Raw genomic sequence first — 14,010 nt, forward strand, 5'->3', positions numbered from 1 at the left:
ATGATGGGTAATTGTCTAATTAGTGAAACTATTTTTCTATTTCCACCCTACCTCACTAAAATAATATTTATACTTTCTGAAAAACTTGGACATAATGGTATACAATGATGGACTATGGGATATAATCAATACTTCGATGGATTTCTATATATGAACAACAAATGCTTGTGATGACAAATATGGATTTTTTTCATCATAAAGCTTGAAGATTATTAAAAAATCTGTATTTCAAACATGGCCCTTACTCCGACGCAAGGCCAAGACTACCTCTTAAAAAAGAATATCCCACAACTAATGGAGGTAACTTAAAATTATATCAGTCTCATTGAAATTGTAGTATATGTATTTTATATGGCGAGGAATACGAGTGTCTCTACTCGATAACCAGTTCTAAAAGTTCTAATTATTCAAAAACTTAATAGCTCTTTATGTATTATTATATTTGTTGGAGCGAATGCATAAAACACCTATAAAATTTCTAACACTTAGTTTTCTATTATAATATTTCTTAATTTTTAGAGTATTATGATTGGATTGATTCATGAAAGACCAGATGATCCCCTGGAATACATTGCTCTCTGTGCAAAAAGAGCAAAAAAACTTGGTGGAGTTTCAAAAGTACAATGGGACTCGTTTGTTTCTAATCTCCTTCCACCTGTATCACAGAGTCCAATTTTTCGAACAGGTGGACAAAACTTCAGTTTTGTTGTTTATAATTTTATATCATGATTTTGTACAACATGATCTATATAGTGTTATATATTAATATATCAGTTTTCAATTACTGATTTGGAGTTACAATCTCAAATTTTTACATCAGGTACTTTTAAACCTGAAGCTGGACAAAACATTGTGTTAACACGGCATATATGAACGGGATTAACTGTAACCGGCCAAGTAATCAAAATCATTTTTTTAGGTCATATCATGAAACTCATTTTTTCTATTGTTTATTATTGTTTGTTGAAGCTAACTTCTTGATTAGCTGTAGCATAGTATTTGAAACAGAAATCACCTTCTGCTAATAATTCTTTTCTTAGAAATCTGTCATGTATTTTTTTATATTTCCAGCTAAAATCTTCACTTTAATTGTATGTTTTTTATGTATAGAAACTCCAAACAGTATGCTTAACAGAAAGAGTCCTTTGCCACCAATTGGATCACCATTAAAAGGTACAACTTTTTTCATTTTTATTTCTTACACCTTAATCTCAGTTATCTTTTTGAATGGAGATCAAAAAATTGTTGTGAAATTTTTTGTTACCAATTTATGTTGACTGAAAATATATCATTTTTTGTTTTGATTTTTTTTGTTTCCTATTTGATTGCAATTTACAGATACAATTGAAACTGCCTTGTCATCTGTTCACTACCCATTCCCTATTTGTTTGACTCCCACCGCTCCCCCTTTGACCCCCGTCCCTTCTGAACAGCAAATGATAGATAGTTTACCCACACCTCCTTCACATAGTCCTGTTCCACCAACTGTTACCAAGCAGAATTCTGTGTCTTCTTTATCCGAAGCATCTTTACCACAAACCCCTGTGGGTTCACCAATTCCAGAGGATGCCAGCGCAAGCTTAAAATATGATACCCAGAGACCGAAATCACCAGATATTGACGCCATAACACCTAATTGGACATCTAACTCCGATATTGTAGAAGAGGTTCAATCTAAGACAGGCTTACCAAATAATGATAAACAGCATAGAGAAATCACTCCCGCAAAAACATATGCAGAAGATTTAATTGGCGATACTTCTCAGCCCAGCAATCCAAGTAAAGATTCCGAAAATGAAAGCAGTGTTTCTGAAAAAAGAGAAAAATCTCCAGTCTATTCTGTGGAAGATGAGGACATATCCCAAGCAGAAAACATGGACAAGTTTACTGATCAACACGAAGGCAAACAAATTACTGAGGACGTAGAAGAACAATCAGCGGCTCTCAGTCCCACAGCTCTATCCTCAAGTGATGAACCAAAACCTGAATCTGGCGTTGTCATCAATCAATCACCAGTGAAGGATATGTCAGATAATGAGCCTGAAGAACAGGCCAATACAATCTCTGTAGAAAACAAAGATGCGATTAATGGGGAAGTGAATCCGAAAGCTCCATCTCCAACTGAATCTCTGAAAGATGAGTCTCAAATTGTCGACCAACCAGCTAGTACTGATAATGATAGTTGTGATGCCAACAAAGTACAGAAGACCCCAGAGAATTCACCACGATACACTGACCCAGAAACTGGAGATATGATCAGCTATCGAAGCAATAATGAAAATGAAACTATTGATAACAAACAGAATTCTGTGAAGAATCACCAAGATGCTGAGAAAGTTGAAGATGGTGAAGTGAAACAAATAATTCCTCAAAGTGAAGAAAATACACTTGAATCGGGTAAGATAGTATTTTCAGAAGATGTTCCAATGGAGTCAAATCACATTTCATCAATCAATTTCATCGAAAATCAGTTTCAAGTAGAAGACGATGACGAAGTTGAACCTCCTCTAGATATCAAACAAATAAAAGATCAAACTGAAAGTAAAGTAGAAGAAGTTACTAGTCAAAATACCTTTTCTTGTAATGAAGAGCCAAAATCTCCGACTACTGAGGACACAGAAATGGAACCAAATCAGGAACCAGAACTGATTAATGCTACACCACTGCTTGAAAGCAACCCTGCGTTTATTGCAGATGATACCTCTGATGAAAAAATATCATTGGAACAAAAGAAAATTGAAGAGTTGTCTAATAATGTACAAAGTGAAAAGATTAGTATTGTTGAAAACACTGTAAATGATCAACAGAGCACTGAAAACGTTGAGCAGGAACTTCAAAGCTCATCAACAGAGGATTTCAACAATCCAATTAATGAGAACACACAGTCAATTGATGCTCCAAGTGAAAATGAACCTCGAAACTCGACTGAATCTGGATTGAGTGAACAAAATAAAAAAGTTCAGGATGATGCAAATACTGAAAAGAATACTGATAGTCATAAAGAGGAACACCAAACCCCTTCGACAGAAGAATATAAGAATCCCATGGATGACAGCACTCAAAAGCATGAGGCTTTTAAACCAACTCCTATTGAAAACAAACCTCAGGAGTTGGCGGATTCAAAATTGAGTGAACCCAATAGCACTATCCAAGTCAATGAAAATGACCAAAATGGTAATGATAGTTATACAGAGGAATTGCAATACCCATTAGCAGAGGAAAAGATAGAAAAGATTGAAAATTCGCCGACTAATGTCGTTGAATCAGAAGATTCTATCCTATTGAAAAGATCAAACTCTGTCTCTTCGACGGATGTTGCAGTAACCAAAACACCCGACGTAAGACAAGCTGAAAAAGATGAATTTACAAACAATAAAACTACCAATCTTTATTCTGGGAAGGGAGAAAACACCGAAAATACAGAGAAGCAATACACTACAGATAATCTCGCAAACTCAGCCACTGATTATTATGCGGAACCTGACAATTCCAGTAGCCCCAGTCCTATTTCATCATCTCCCACACCAAAACCTGACCCACCCAATCCTCTCCAAACACCCTCGGATGACAAACAGGCAGTGGAGGAATCTGATAAAAAGCAGCTGACTGAAAATGACCAACTGTGCCAACCTGATGCAAGTCCTGATGGTTGGTGTATTGCATCATGCACGCAATACATTGTAGACAAGCGTAGTCTTCCGCACTATTGTAGAATGTAAAAAAATTATTTCTTGAATAAGTAATTTATATCATTAATTTCTGGTAGTACATGAATGATTCTATTTGAATACAAATTCGTAATTTAGGTTTATTTTATTGCTAAATTCGCATGAATCATCAGGTATTGACATTGAATCTTTTCTTAAAAACTTCTCTAATCAAGTTCTCCATCAAAATTATGTTTGTTGGCTGCTTTACAAAAATACTTATTCTATGTTAAATGTAATTAGATCTCACAATCCAGATATTGATTACTGGTTTGCAAGAAATTTTAATTATTAAATAATCATTCTTCATTAAAAGATGTTATCACATAATCACTCTGAACAGTGCTCCACTACGGTAGGAACCACTACGGTATTTATAAAATGACTGGAATCTTCATGGGTTGGAATTGCTTGAGGTGGTGAAAGTGTGGTTTAAACCCGGACTTTCATCCTTAGGTTTAAAGATAGTTTGGTCAAGTGTTGGTTGCTCGAGTAATTAACTCAACTTGAGTCACCAATTACAAAGACTCAAATTTAATTGGGATAGAGAAAAAGAATGACTCGAACTTGCCTCAACAAATCGCCAGTAAGACCAATTAATTGACTCGATTTGAGACCCTATGACCTGTAAGTTGAATTATTTTGTAACTCTGGGTTAAAGGACTTCTATTCAACAGTGGTTATGTCCAACGGTTTAACTACTAAGCCATTGCACACGCAGGGCTATGAGTTATTACATTTTACTCGGGACCATCGCTAAGAATAGGAAGCTTCTAGGCTATTTAGTGCGGATTCAGTTGATTTATGAATTTCTTATCAAATAGGCTAGAATTATTCTTCAGCACTTTATTTCCTGTTCTGTTCACTTAAATTGTAGTAGCATTGTAATTGTGAATACAAATGTTTTTAACTTCAAAAAGATGTTCACTTACTACCATATACATTTACCAGTGCAAACATCATATACATTTATTCTGCTGTAAACTTTAATATATTGATCTAAGTGTCGGTATTCAATATTTATATTCCACTCCTGTAGGTCTTATAGATAAATATTGCAAATACATTCCACGATTGGGAATTCTGAACTAACACTGTTTTTTTTTGTGACAGTAAATTACAGCAGAATAAAAAAATTTTCAAAGGTTAAAACTTTTGAGCCAATTTGTCAAACAAATGCTTAGATATCAATATAAGAAATTCTGGTCTTTGAAAACTCGAAAATATTAGTAATATGCTGTATTTCATGCATTCTTAAATTTCATACTTCTTTTTTTGAATCGAGTAATAAGCTAAATATAAGTTACTCTATCAATATTTCCATAATTTATCTTGTCTGTCTACACTCTGAGTAATTAATCATTTCATAGTTTCTATATCTCTGCATGTTGCTCGAAATATAAGTTTTATATACGGTAAATATCAGGAATGTATTATAAACTATCTTTCAAATTGGTTATAGTAAATAATTAACTTCAAATTAAATGATTTCATGATATATGTCCATCTATTACAAATGAGAATATCTTCTTATGCAATACTTGAAGGCATCCGAAACAAACAATATTTAGCTCTGGTGATTCGTTATGCGAAATCTCCTAAATAGAATATTAATTTTACAGGTAAACGAAAACTTCAGACACCTTCACCGACTTTGGTAAGTAACTGACAGGTATTACCGTAAATTCTTTAGCTCAGATTCCCATGGATCTAATTGGATTTCTGGTATGGGCCACTGAAGTATAAACAATTCTTCCTCTTTGTGTGCCAATGGATTTTATCCCTACTACGAGAGTTTTGGTAAACCCGTCTGAAGACCATCAACACTCAATGGGCCCCTGCTTTTCAATAACAAAAAGACAAACTTGGTTTTTCACAGGTTTTCGTCAGTTGTTTTATTCAGAATGTTTTATAATAAAAAACCAACAAACTGAAGTAAAAGAACAAAATATGCAATATTAAAGAATCAAACAAACAATAGTTATTTTATTTTAAATTTATGTATTAAATACAAATGGTACTGACCTTTGCTTGTGACCACTCAGAATCAATCTGTTTCCTCTAAGGGGGGTGGGAGCCCAGTTTAAGAAACTCTGGCTTTGGAGTACTCAGAGTGCTAGACCAAACTTTGTTGGTATTAAAGCTTGGATGTCTCTAGCTCAATTCTCATAATTGCCAACAAAAACAGCAAGTTATATTATAAACAAATATGCAGAGATAGATTTTGTTCCACTCAAATTTAGTAGCTTATTATTTATAGAAATCTACTTATATTATTAAGCTTTTTTGGATATGAAACAAGACATTATATACATGTGTGAAAACTTCTCTTGCTTTTGCTGACCACTTTGTCAAAACTTCGCTTTTCAATACCATTGTCTACCAAATTTAGGTCAAATTTACTTTATTTCACTGTATGTTCACACAATACAAAAAATACAGAATAGCTATGGTTGACTGAGTTCCATCCATTTGTATTGTAATATCTGATATGCTTGGTTTCTTCTCAAAGGATAGTTATACCATAGAAGCTTTGATCAACCCTACCTTTTGCTTCAGGGTAATAACAACTTGTTTGTGTGAACACTGTTACAAAGTCGTTTATATAAAAGGATGTGAGTCAAATACATTCAACGGAATGCAGCAATATTGCTGCATAATGATGGTAGTACTTCCTTTCTGGCCAGCATTCATGTTATTAGTTTGCACAAACTGCGCTTATTGAGGTTTTTTTAATGCATTTGTTCCTGAAATATGTAATGTGATGCTGTTAGAAAGAGGCAAAACATTTACTCAAATTTGTTGGTTATCAAAAAGGCAAATGTATAAAGAGCAGGAGTGATGAATAGTATTTTGAATGTCAAGTTGTTCTCACTTAGTAATTCAAATTTGATGAGCTGATGTGATAATTAATGGAGGCGTTAGATAACAAAAGTAAATGTTATGCCTTTCATGAAGCTGTGATATTTAAACAGCTACAAGGTTAATTTAGTGGATATAAACCGAAAAATGATAGTAATCTAACTTACAAACTAGTGGGTTTTGAGGAGACAGCTGTGGTATATGAAATGGAAAACTGAAGTTTAGGATAGAATAACAGGTGTATATTTATCTCTGGAGAGAGGAAAGTTTATAAGATGGCTCAATTATATGGAAAATTACGGCTTCTGGTCCGGTTACCAGGGTATTGGGTTAAGATTAGTTAACCAGGTATTACTTTCAGATGCATGGACTTGTTATTGACTCAAGTTATTTTAGAGTTCTTGGTATCCTAGTGGTACCTGCTACAGTTTTGCTTTCAAGTTGAAATTGTCTCTCTCGAGTCGGTGGATGCTTTAAATATATCTTGGAGCGGAATTCTTTAAAAAAAAAACTGATTTTGAATATTTTCATCTTGACCATTTCAATTCATAAGCTAAATTTAAAAAAATGTAATATTGTTAAACTGGACATAAATCAAGATTTCTTTATAATAAGTCATTTCGTAAAAAAATAGTTTTAATAGAATTGAATTCTGGTAAAACTATTTTTTACCAGATACATTACCCAGATACATTCAACTCTTGAATTAAAAAGAATAGCCATCTTCATTTTCACCACAGCAGTCTTGCAATATACGCATATGGCTCCATTTGCGCAAAGGCAAAGAAAAGTTAGTTTACCCCAACTGATATTTTTTCTTTCAGTATCTGCAATTATAAATTATTTGTTCTCAATATCTTTGAATATGCCTCTGTGGTAATAATATACAAAAAAATCAGTAATGCTTAATCTGCTGTTAGGATACATCTATACAAAAATAATATGTTATCTACATGGGTATGGAATAATTTAGAAATTATACTATTATGTTACAAGCGTGTTTAGTAATTGTACGAATAATACCATTAAAGTAATTTTACCTATGGTATATACTTGATATTTCATACTGTTATATATAACCTACTAAGATCCGAGTGTGTATGTTGAAAGATAATTAACCATGCAGTATGGCAATTCTCCATGCATTTGTAATGAAATATCTGGCATACAATCTCATGGGATTATCTTATCTATACGTACAGTCAATGCATGAACTATATGTGGTTATTACTGAGCATTAGAATACAGGGCTTCATGTCATTCTGTTCATGCATATTTGATAATGTTTCATTTGAAGCTGAGCGTTGTTCTTGAAGTTAATGTTAGATAGAATTCAGATAGTATTCAGTTGCAGAATCATGGAAGCATTTACAGATAGAGATGCTCAAATGTTAATTTAGTACTCCCAGATACATTCTGTCAAAAATATAATTGAATCTGGAATTTTATATTTCCATCCTTTCGAGACATTTAAAATAGGGCATTATCAGATTGAATTGGTCATTATTAGCTTAAGTGTTTTAAAAGTATTGCCCGAAAGTTCAATACATGTATATGCCATATATGGATTTGCAATTTTTTTAGTTTATTTTCCTCACTCATTATAATTGAGATTTACCGGTATATATTTATATTTGGCCATTTTGTGACAACTGTTAAAACTAACAATTTCTTACTAAATAATTTCTAATAATCAATGAAATGAATAGTTTATTTCATTGTAGAGGGTGACCTGAAAAAAAAAAACAGAACTCATAAATTGCTTAACGTAATTACTTCGAAAATGAAGAAAATGTATTAGACATTAGAACTGTTGTTTGTGTATGATTGTACCCAAATCGAGAACTATTTGAACAAAAGTTATGTTCTATCTAGAATATGTTTCAAATGACCTGGATACTCATTTTTTGGGGTCACCCTATATTTAACTATTTCAAGCACTTGTTATGATTTAGACAAGCTTAGTTTCTCCACATTAAGAAATGCAAAATCTACATCAATTGGGCGCTTATTATTGAGAAATTGAACTTCCTGCAAAATGACTATCAAGTCCTCCTAATCCATACAGTGAAGGACATGTTATATATTGTAACTAGGGTAATAATTTAGACAGATATCATTGAGGTACATGAGGGTCCACCAGCAAAGGCATATCCGAGGTACCATTGCGATGATGACATTAATTTAAAGTAAAAAACTGTGATTTTTTTCAAATTCTTTGATCGTAATGCATTTATTCTTTTGCTTTTGTTTGTTGGGTTCTTCATTATTATTAAACCTATAAAATAACTGATGAAAATGTCTTGAAAGCAAAACTAAGTATTTCCACGGAAAATAAGTGTTGAGAGTCTATCGGGAGAGGGCCAACTATCATAAAAATTTTATAACCACTGATTTAGACTTTTTTATCATCTGTAATATTTATTGTGATAGATGTTAAAGGAATGACTAGTTCTATAAAGTACATGTTATGGTTTAATTCAAGCAGGAAAATGTTAGGCTGTATGAGAATTTGAAAAATACTGAGTACATTTGATGAGTGAGGATGAATAAAATAGTTTGAATAAACTGATAATACAAGATGGCTCAATTAATTCCTGTGACTGTATTGGTATATTATAAATATTAATTTTACAGAGTACATATATAATTTATTTTGCATAGGAAACGGAAAACAAGCAAGAAAACAATACAGATATGGGTAAGTTCTTACCGTACATTCCATACAAAGCAAGAGAGTTTTGTTCACATTCTGCCTATTGATTTGCTGAGAGGCATCCCACATGCTAAAAAAGTCTCACAACCTGTTTATTTTCAGCACCTGCATCACAGCAACTGAAATCCAAGATTATTGTGTTTGTTGTTGGTGAGTGCATATTTTTTGAAATTTATTTTGCTAAAGTAGAATGGTATGCTAGTTCTATTATAAAGACTTATCATTGTCTTCAAGCTAAAAAGTTGTCATTAAGCTTTTTATTAATAAAGATAGATATTAGATACCAGCTTAGACGTCATGAATCGTAAACTGTACAGAAAATGGTAGTTTTGATTTGCCCTGAACAAGGCTCTGCACAAACAGCCACTGATAGATGAGGAGTTACTTTGTTTTGGAATAATCAGAATCTTTCCAGTTGGGCATTACCTACCCAATTTATTACTCCTGGGTGAAACTCAGGCCTTGGCATATCAACACGAGGTCTTAACTCTCAAATCTAGCGCTTTAACCATTAGTTACTGCATCTGGAACAATTTCTGCGTCAACAATCTTGACTGGTAACCAGACAAATGATCAGGCATAAAATAGGGTGTTATCGGACAGAATCATCTAGGATAAATTAGGCGTATATTTTTATACGACCTATTTATATGCATTTTGCTCTAAAAAAGGCCCTGCACAAGCAGCCATAGCTACATAAGGGGCTAATAGAGTTAGGAAGAACCAGAACCTTCCGTTTTAGCATCGTCTATTCAGTTTGAGATTTTACCGCCATAATCGTTATCAAGTCTAATGCTTTAACCACTAGGCCACCAAGCCTACTAATTGAAATCTTGCATGTGAGTTTCTTATAATCTTATTCTTATTGTTGTTTATTCATATCAGGTGGTCCAGGATCAGGCAAAGGAACACAATGTGATAAAATCAAAGAAAAGTATGGATTCACTCATTTCTCATCTGGTGATCTTTTGAGAGCGGAAGTTGCATCTGGTTCTGAGAAAGGAAAAGAATTGACAGCGATAATGGAGAGAGGAGAACTTGTACCATTGGTAAGAATCAATTTTTTTTCTATTTGGAGTTAAGGATGTATATTGGATTAAGATTTAACAAAATTCTAAATCAATGTGATTAATGAAATATGTATTTTATGAAAACAAAATTAATTTTAATTTAACATTTATCCTAATCTTTATTAATTGCCTCAGGTTAAATCTTTACAATTGAAAAAAGTTAAATTTTTAAATTTAAAACCCTAGACAGAGCCTTTCTAATTTCGACTTAGCTCCCCAACCATGCTTTGTTGCAATTTTTTTTTCAGTTTCTGTAATATATATGCAAATGCAGGCATGTCAATATGATGAATTGGTACTAAATCTTGCTATAGATTCATCTTTTTTTTAATTTTCAGTCTTCAATTAATAAATTTCTTTTCTTAGTCTACAGTACTTGAATTAATAAAGAAAAACATGTTGGAACACGCTCATCATTCTAAAGGATTTTTAATCGATGGATATCCGAGAGACGTTCAACAGGGAATCGAGTTTGAAAATACGGTAACTGAGATATGTGAAAGCATTTTCGATTACCGGTATAAATTTTTATTGGATTACTTCACTCAGTTTTTAATTCAAAGCTTGTCTCAAATATATGGACATAGATCGTGTATTGTTGTTGGTATGATAGAAGCTAGTTGAGATGAACCCTCGAGTTTGCTGAAAAAATCCGTAGGCAATCGTGGCGTACCTAGACAAGCGTGGCGTACACGGATAAGTGTGGCAGAACAAAGTGTTCTCATGTTTCATAAAAAGTGAATGATTTGCAATAAAACATCAAACTCTCTAGTGAAATATCGGGCCCTCTAGGATAAAAAAAATGAAAATGAAAGTTTTAGCCTACTTCAATCATCTTTAATTACTGAAAATAAAAAAATCAATAACAAATTATTTAATGTTTTCCATTTCATTACCGAATTACACTTTTTTCTCCAGATTTCTCCATGTACATTTGTTTTGTGGATTGACTCATCACAAGAAACTATGGTGAAAAGGCTTCTCAAACGAGCAGAGACAAGTGGTCGTGCAGATGATAATGAAGAAACAATTAGAAAACGATTAAAAACATTTGTGGAATCGACAGAACCTGTTATTTCTCATTATGAAAAACAACAAAAAGTCCGAAGGGTGAGTAATCTAGAATAAGATCATTTAATTAAAAAAAAAAACAAGAAAACCAGCTTGGATGGCCTAAATCAGCTTTAAATTGCATGCCCTCTACCTCACCCAGGGTGTAATAAATTGGGTTGACAATGCCGAACAGAGAAAATCCCGTCTTTCCGTGTGATAGTAATCCTTTTCATATCGTTAAATACCAGTGGCTGCTTGTTTAAAGCCTTGTTCGTAGCAAAAAGCGTGAATGAGTGACGCATAAAAATTTAGAAATCACATACGGAAAGCTACTCTCTAATCGGTTTCAGGCGTATTCTTAGTTGCGGGCATTATTTTTATATAAGATAAGGAGTGAAATGTGTATAAATCGAAGTATAATTAAAAAGAAAAGCCTAAACATTCAATACAAGACTTATTGGACACGAAGTGGACATAACGATCGTTTCAAAATTTTGTTGTTATTGTTATTTGTCTCCGTCTCCATTTTTAAAAAATCGTTTTTTTCTCCGAATACTGGACCAATTGCTTTGAAATTTTCAGTGGTTGAAGATAAAATTTTTCTCCAGAAGGCTATTACTTTTTTATTCGCTATGACGTCATCAAAATTATTGCCATTGGGTGGCGCTACGTGTCCATATATTTGAGCATAGCTCTCTTGTTTTTTGAAGTAGCATTATTCCATTTGGCTTCCCATGCTACAATATCATACATATCAAATGCATTTCCATACTTTATAAAATTTTGGACATAACTGAAATCAGCTAATTATTGGAACAATTTAATTTTTGGTAATTTCAGATTCTCATGATGTCGCACCAATTTACTCATAGGCATTCCTCTCTAAATTTGTCATATCAATTTTTTATTCAAATTATTTTGTATTTATTAATTTTAGATAAATTCTGAACAATCCGTTGATGACGTGTTTGCTGAAGTTCAAGCAGTATTTGATAAACTATAATTTTTCACTTTCTTTGTATGACTTGCATGCAGTACATTTTGAGTTTTCGCAAAAGCTGCCTGTTTATCACAATATATCATTTGTATTTTAGAGTATGTATAAGAGCATTTTAATATTTAATTTTCAAGGTGTTAATAGATGGTACTCAATTCTTGCAGTTCCTTGCAATTTTAATTTCTGAAAAATAAAATTTTCAACTTACTGGACATATATTTGCTTAATAAGCATACAATTAATTTAAAAATGCCTAGTGCTGTTGTGCATAACACATTTATTCAAAAAGTTGTTTATTATGAATTGAAAAAAATTGCGGTCCGTTTTTTATTTTATTTTAAAAATATATACAATAAAGGCACACTTAGACCGGATTTAGTTTTTTCAGAGTTCCACAGCAAAGTTAAATGAAGCATTTCTCTCATTGCATGTTTCCATTATGTATAAAATAGGATGTAAATCACTGAATACACTTTTTTTAGCATTTTTTGTCATTTTGAACATGTTGTATTCATTTTTAATCCTGAATTTGACTTCTTTCTGATTGAGAGAATTATAACATTTATATTTTTGGAAACTTTTTTAAAAATGACAATTTCATAGAGGAAACTATCTCAAGCAAAATGTAGAACATTTTATAAGTAGTTGTTCCTGCCGATTTGCACAAAAATTCATTATGAAGAATTTAGTATTTTTATAGTAGATATTCTTCATCTTTCACCACTTCATCGTCCACTTATTTTAAAAACCACTGAAACATGCAATTGCATTCATTACTGAACATTTATGTTTTACTTCCATTATTTTGTGGGTGTCGTGGTGGGTGAGGGGTAACCCCCAAATTAGACTTAATCAGGCATTAGACTTAACTATGATGGCAATGCGGGTTAATTGAAAATTTTGGGTTTGAATCCCATGCCCACCATCTCACCCAGGGTGTTAGAAATTGAGTAGACGTTGCCAAAACAGAAGGATTCTTGTCCTTCCTAATTACAATAGATACTCACCTTGTGTTTAGCTTTTTTTCGGAGCAATAGACGTCCAAATAAGTTATACAAATAATTTATGTAGCCAACTCAAAAACCTCACAAAATTTATATCTTTCTATCTGATTCATCCATTTAACCTTATGTCGAAAACAGAGTACTGTTCTATGATTAGATTATCCACGCTTATTTTATTGTCTACTAATTTTCAAACGTTGCAGTTACTATTTTTTAATAATTATTTGTTGAGAAACTATATCCAAAAAGTTATATTTTGCAGTACATTAGTTCCTAATTTGTTATTATTGTAATAAATATATAATATAGAGTTATAACATTGAATGTGAAATATAGAACATGGTTGCATTTGTGTCTCTTTTTGAGTATATTTGTTGAGTATGAGAAGAGAGAGCTAGGAGAGCAGTATGAGTATGCTCGGCTTTGCCTTAATCTAGTTTTTTTTTTTAAAAGAATAAAACAAATACCGGTATATAGTTCTGCATGCTATATTTGCATTGCTATTTGCAATGTAACTGTCATTCAATAACAAATTAGGGTAATATATGTGAAAATTCCCTAGGCCAGTTTATTGAGGCATCTCGGATGAAAAGTTGAATAT

At 32.6% G+C, this 14,010-nt stretch overlaps 1 protein-coding gene across 2 annotated transcripts; it reads left to right on the plus strand.

Moving 5' to 3' along the window:
* The first annotated feature begins 36 nt into the window (after nucleotides 1-36).
* Nucleotides 37-13,757, plus strand: LOC120344616 (uncharacterized). Of its 2 annotated transcripts, XM_039413911.2 has the most exons (11): nucleotides 149-300; nucleotides 520-685; nucleotides 1,111-1,173; nucleotides 1,339-3,648; nucleotides 5,330-5,364; nucleotides 9,234-9,270; nucleotides 9,388-9,435; nucleotides 10,171-10,334; nucleotides 10,722-10,838; nucleotides 11,274-11,465; nucleotides 12,346-13,757. In XM_039413911.2, exons 1-11 carry the CDS (start codon nucleotides 235-237, stop codon nucleotides 12,409-12,411), a joined length of 3,264 nt encoding a protein of 1,087 aa, XP_039269845.2. In that variant the 5' UTR covers nucleotides 149-234; the 3' UTR covers nucleotides 12,412-13,757. The 2 variants fall into 2 exon arrangements, 1 of the variants encoding a protein (XP_039269845.2); XR_005569739.2 differs by lacking the exons at nucleotides 10,722-10,838; nucleotides 11,274-11,465; nucleotides 12,346-13,757 and having other exon boundaries at nucleotides 37-300; nucleotides 1,339-3,715; nucleotides 10,171-10,191.
* The last annotated feature ends 253 nt before the right edge of the window (nucleotides 13,758-14,010 follow it).

This window comes from Styela clava, chromosome 5 (assembly GCF_964204865.1).
Source record: "Styela clava chromosome 5, kaStyClav1.hap1.2, whole genome shotgun sequence".
NCBI lineage: Eukaryota > Metazoa > Chordata > Ascidiacea > Stolidobranchia > Styelidae > Styela > Styela clava.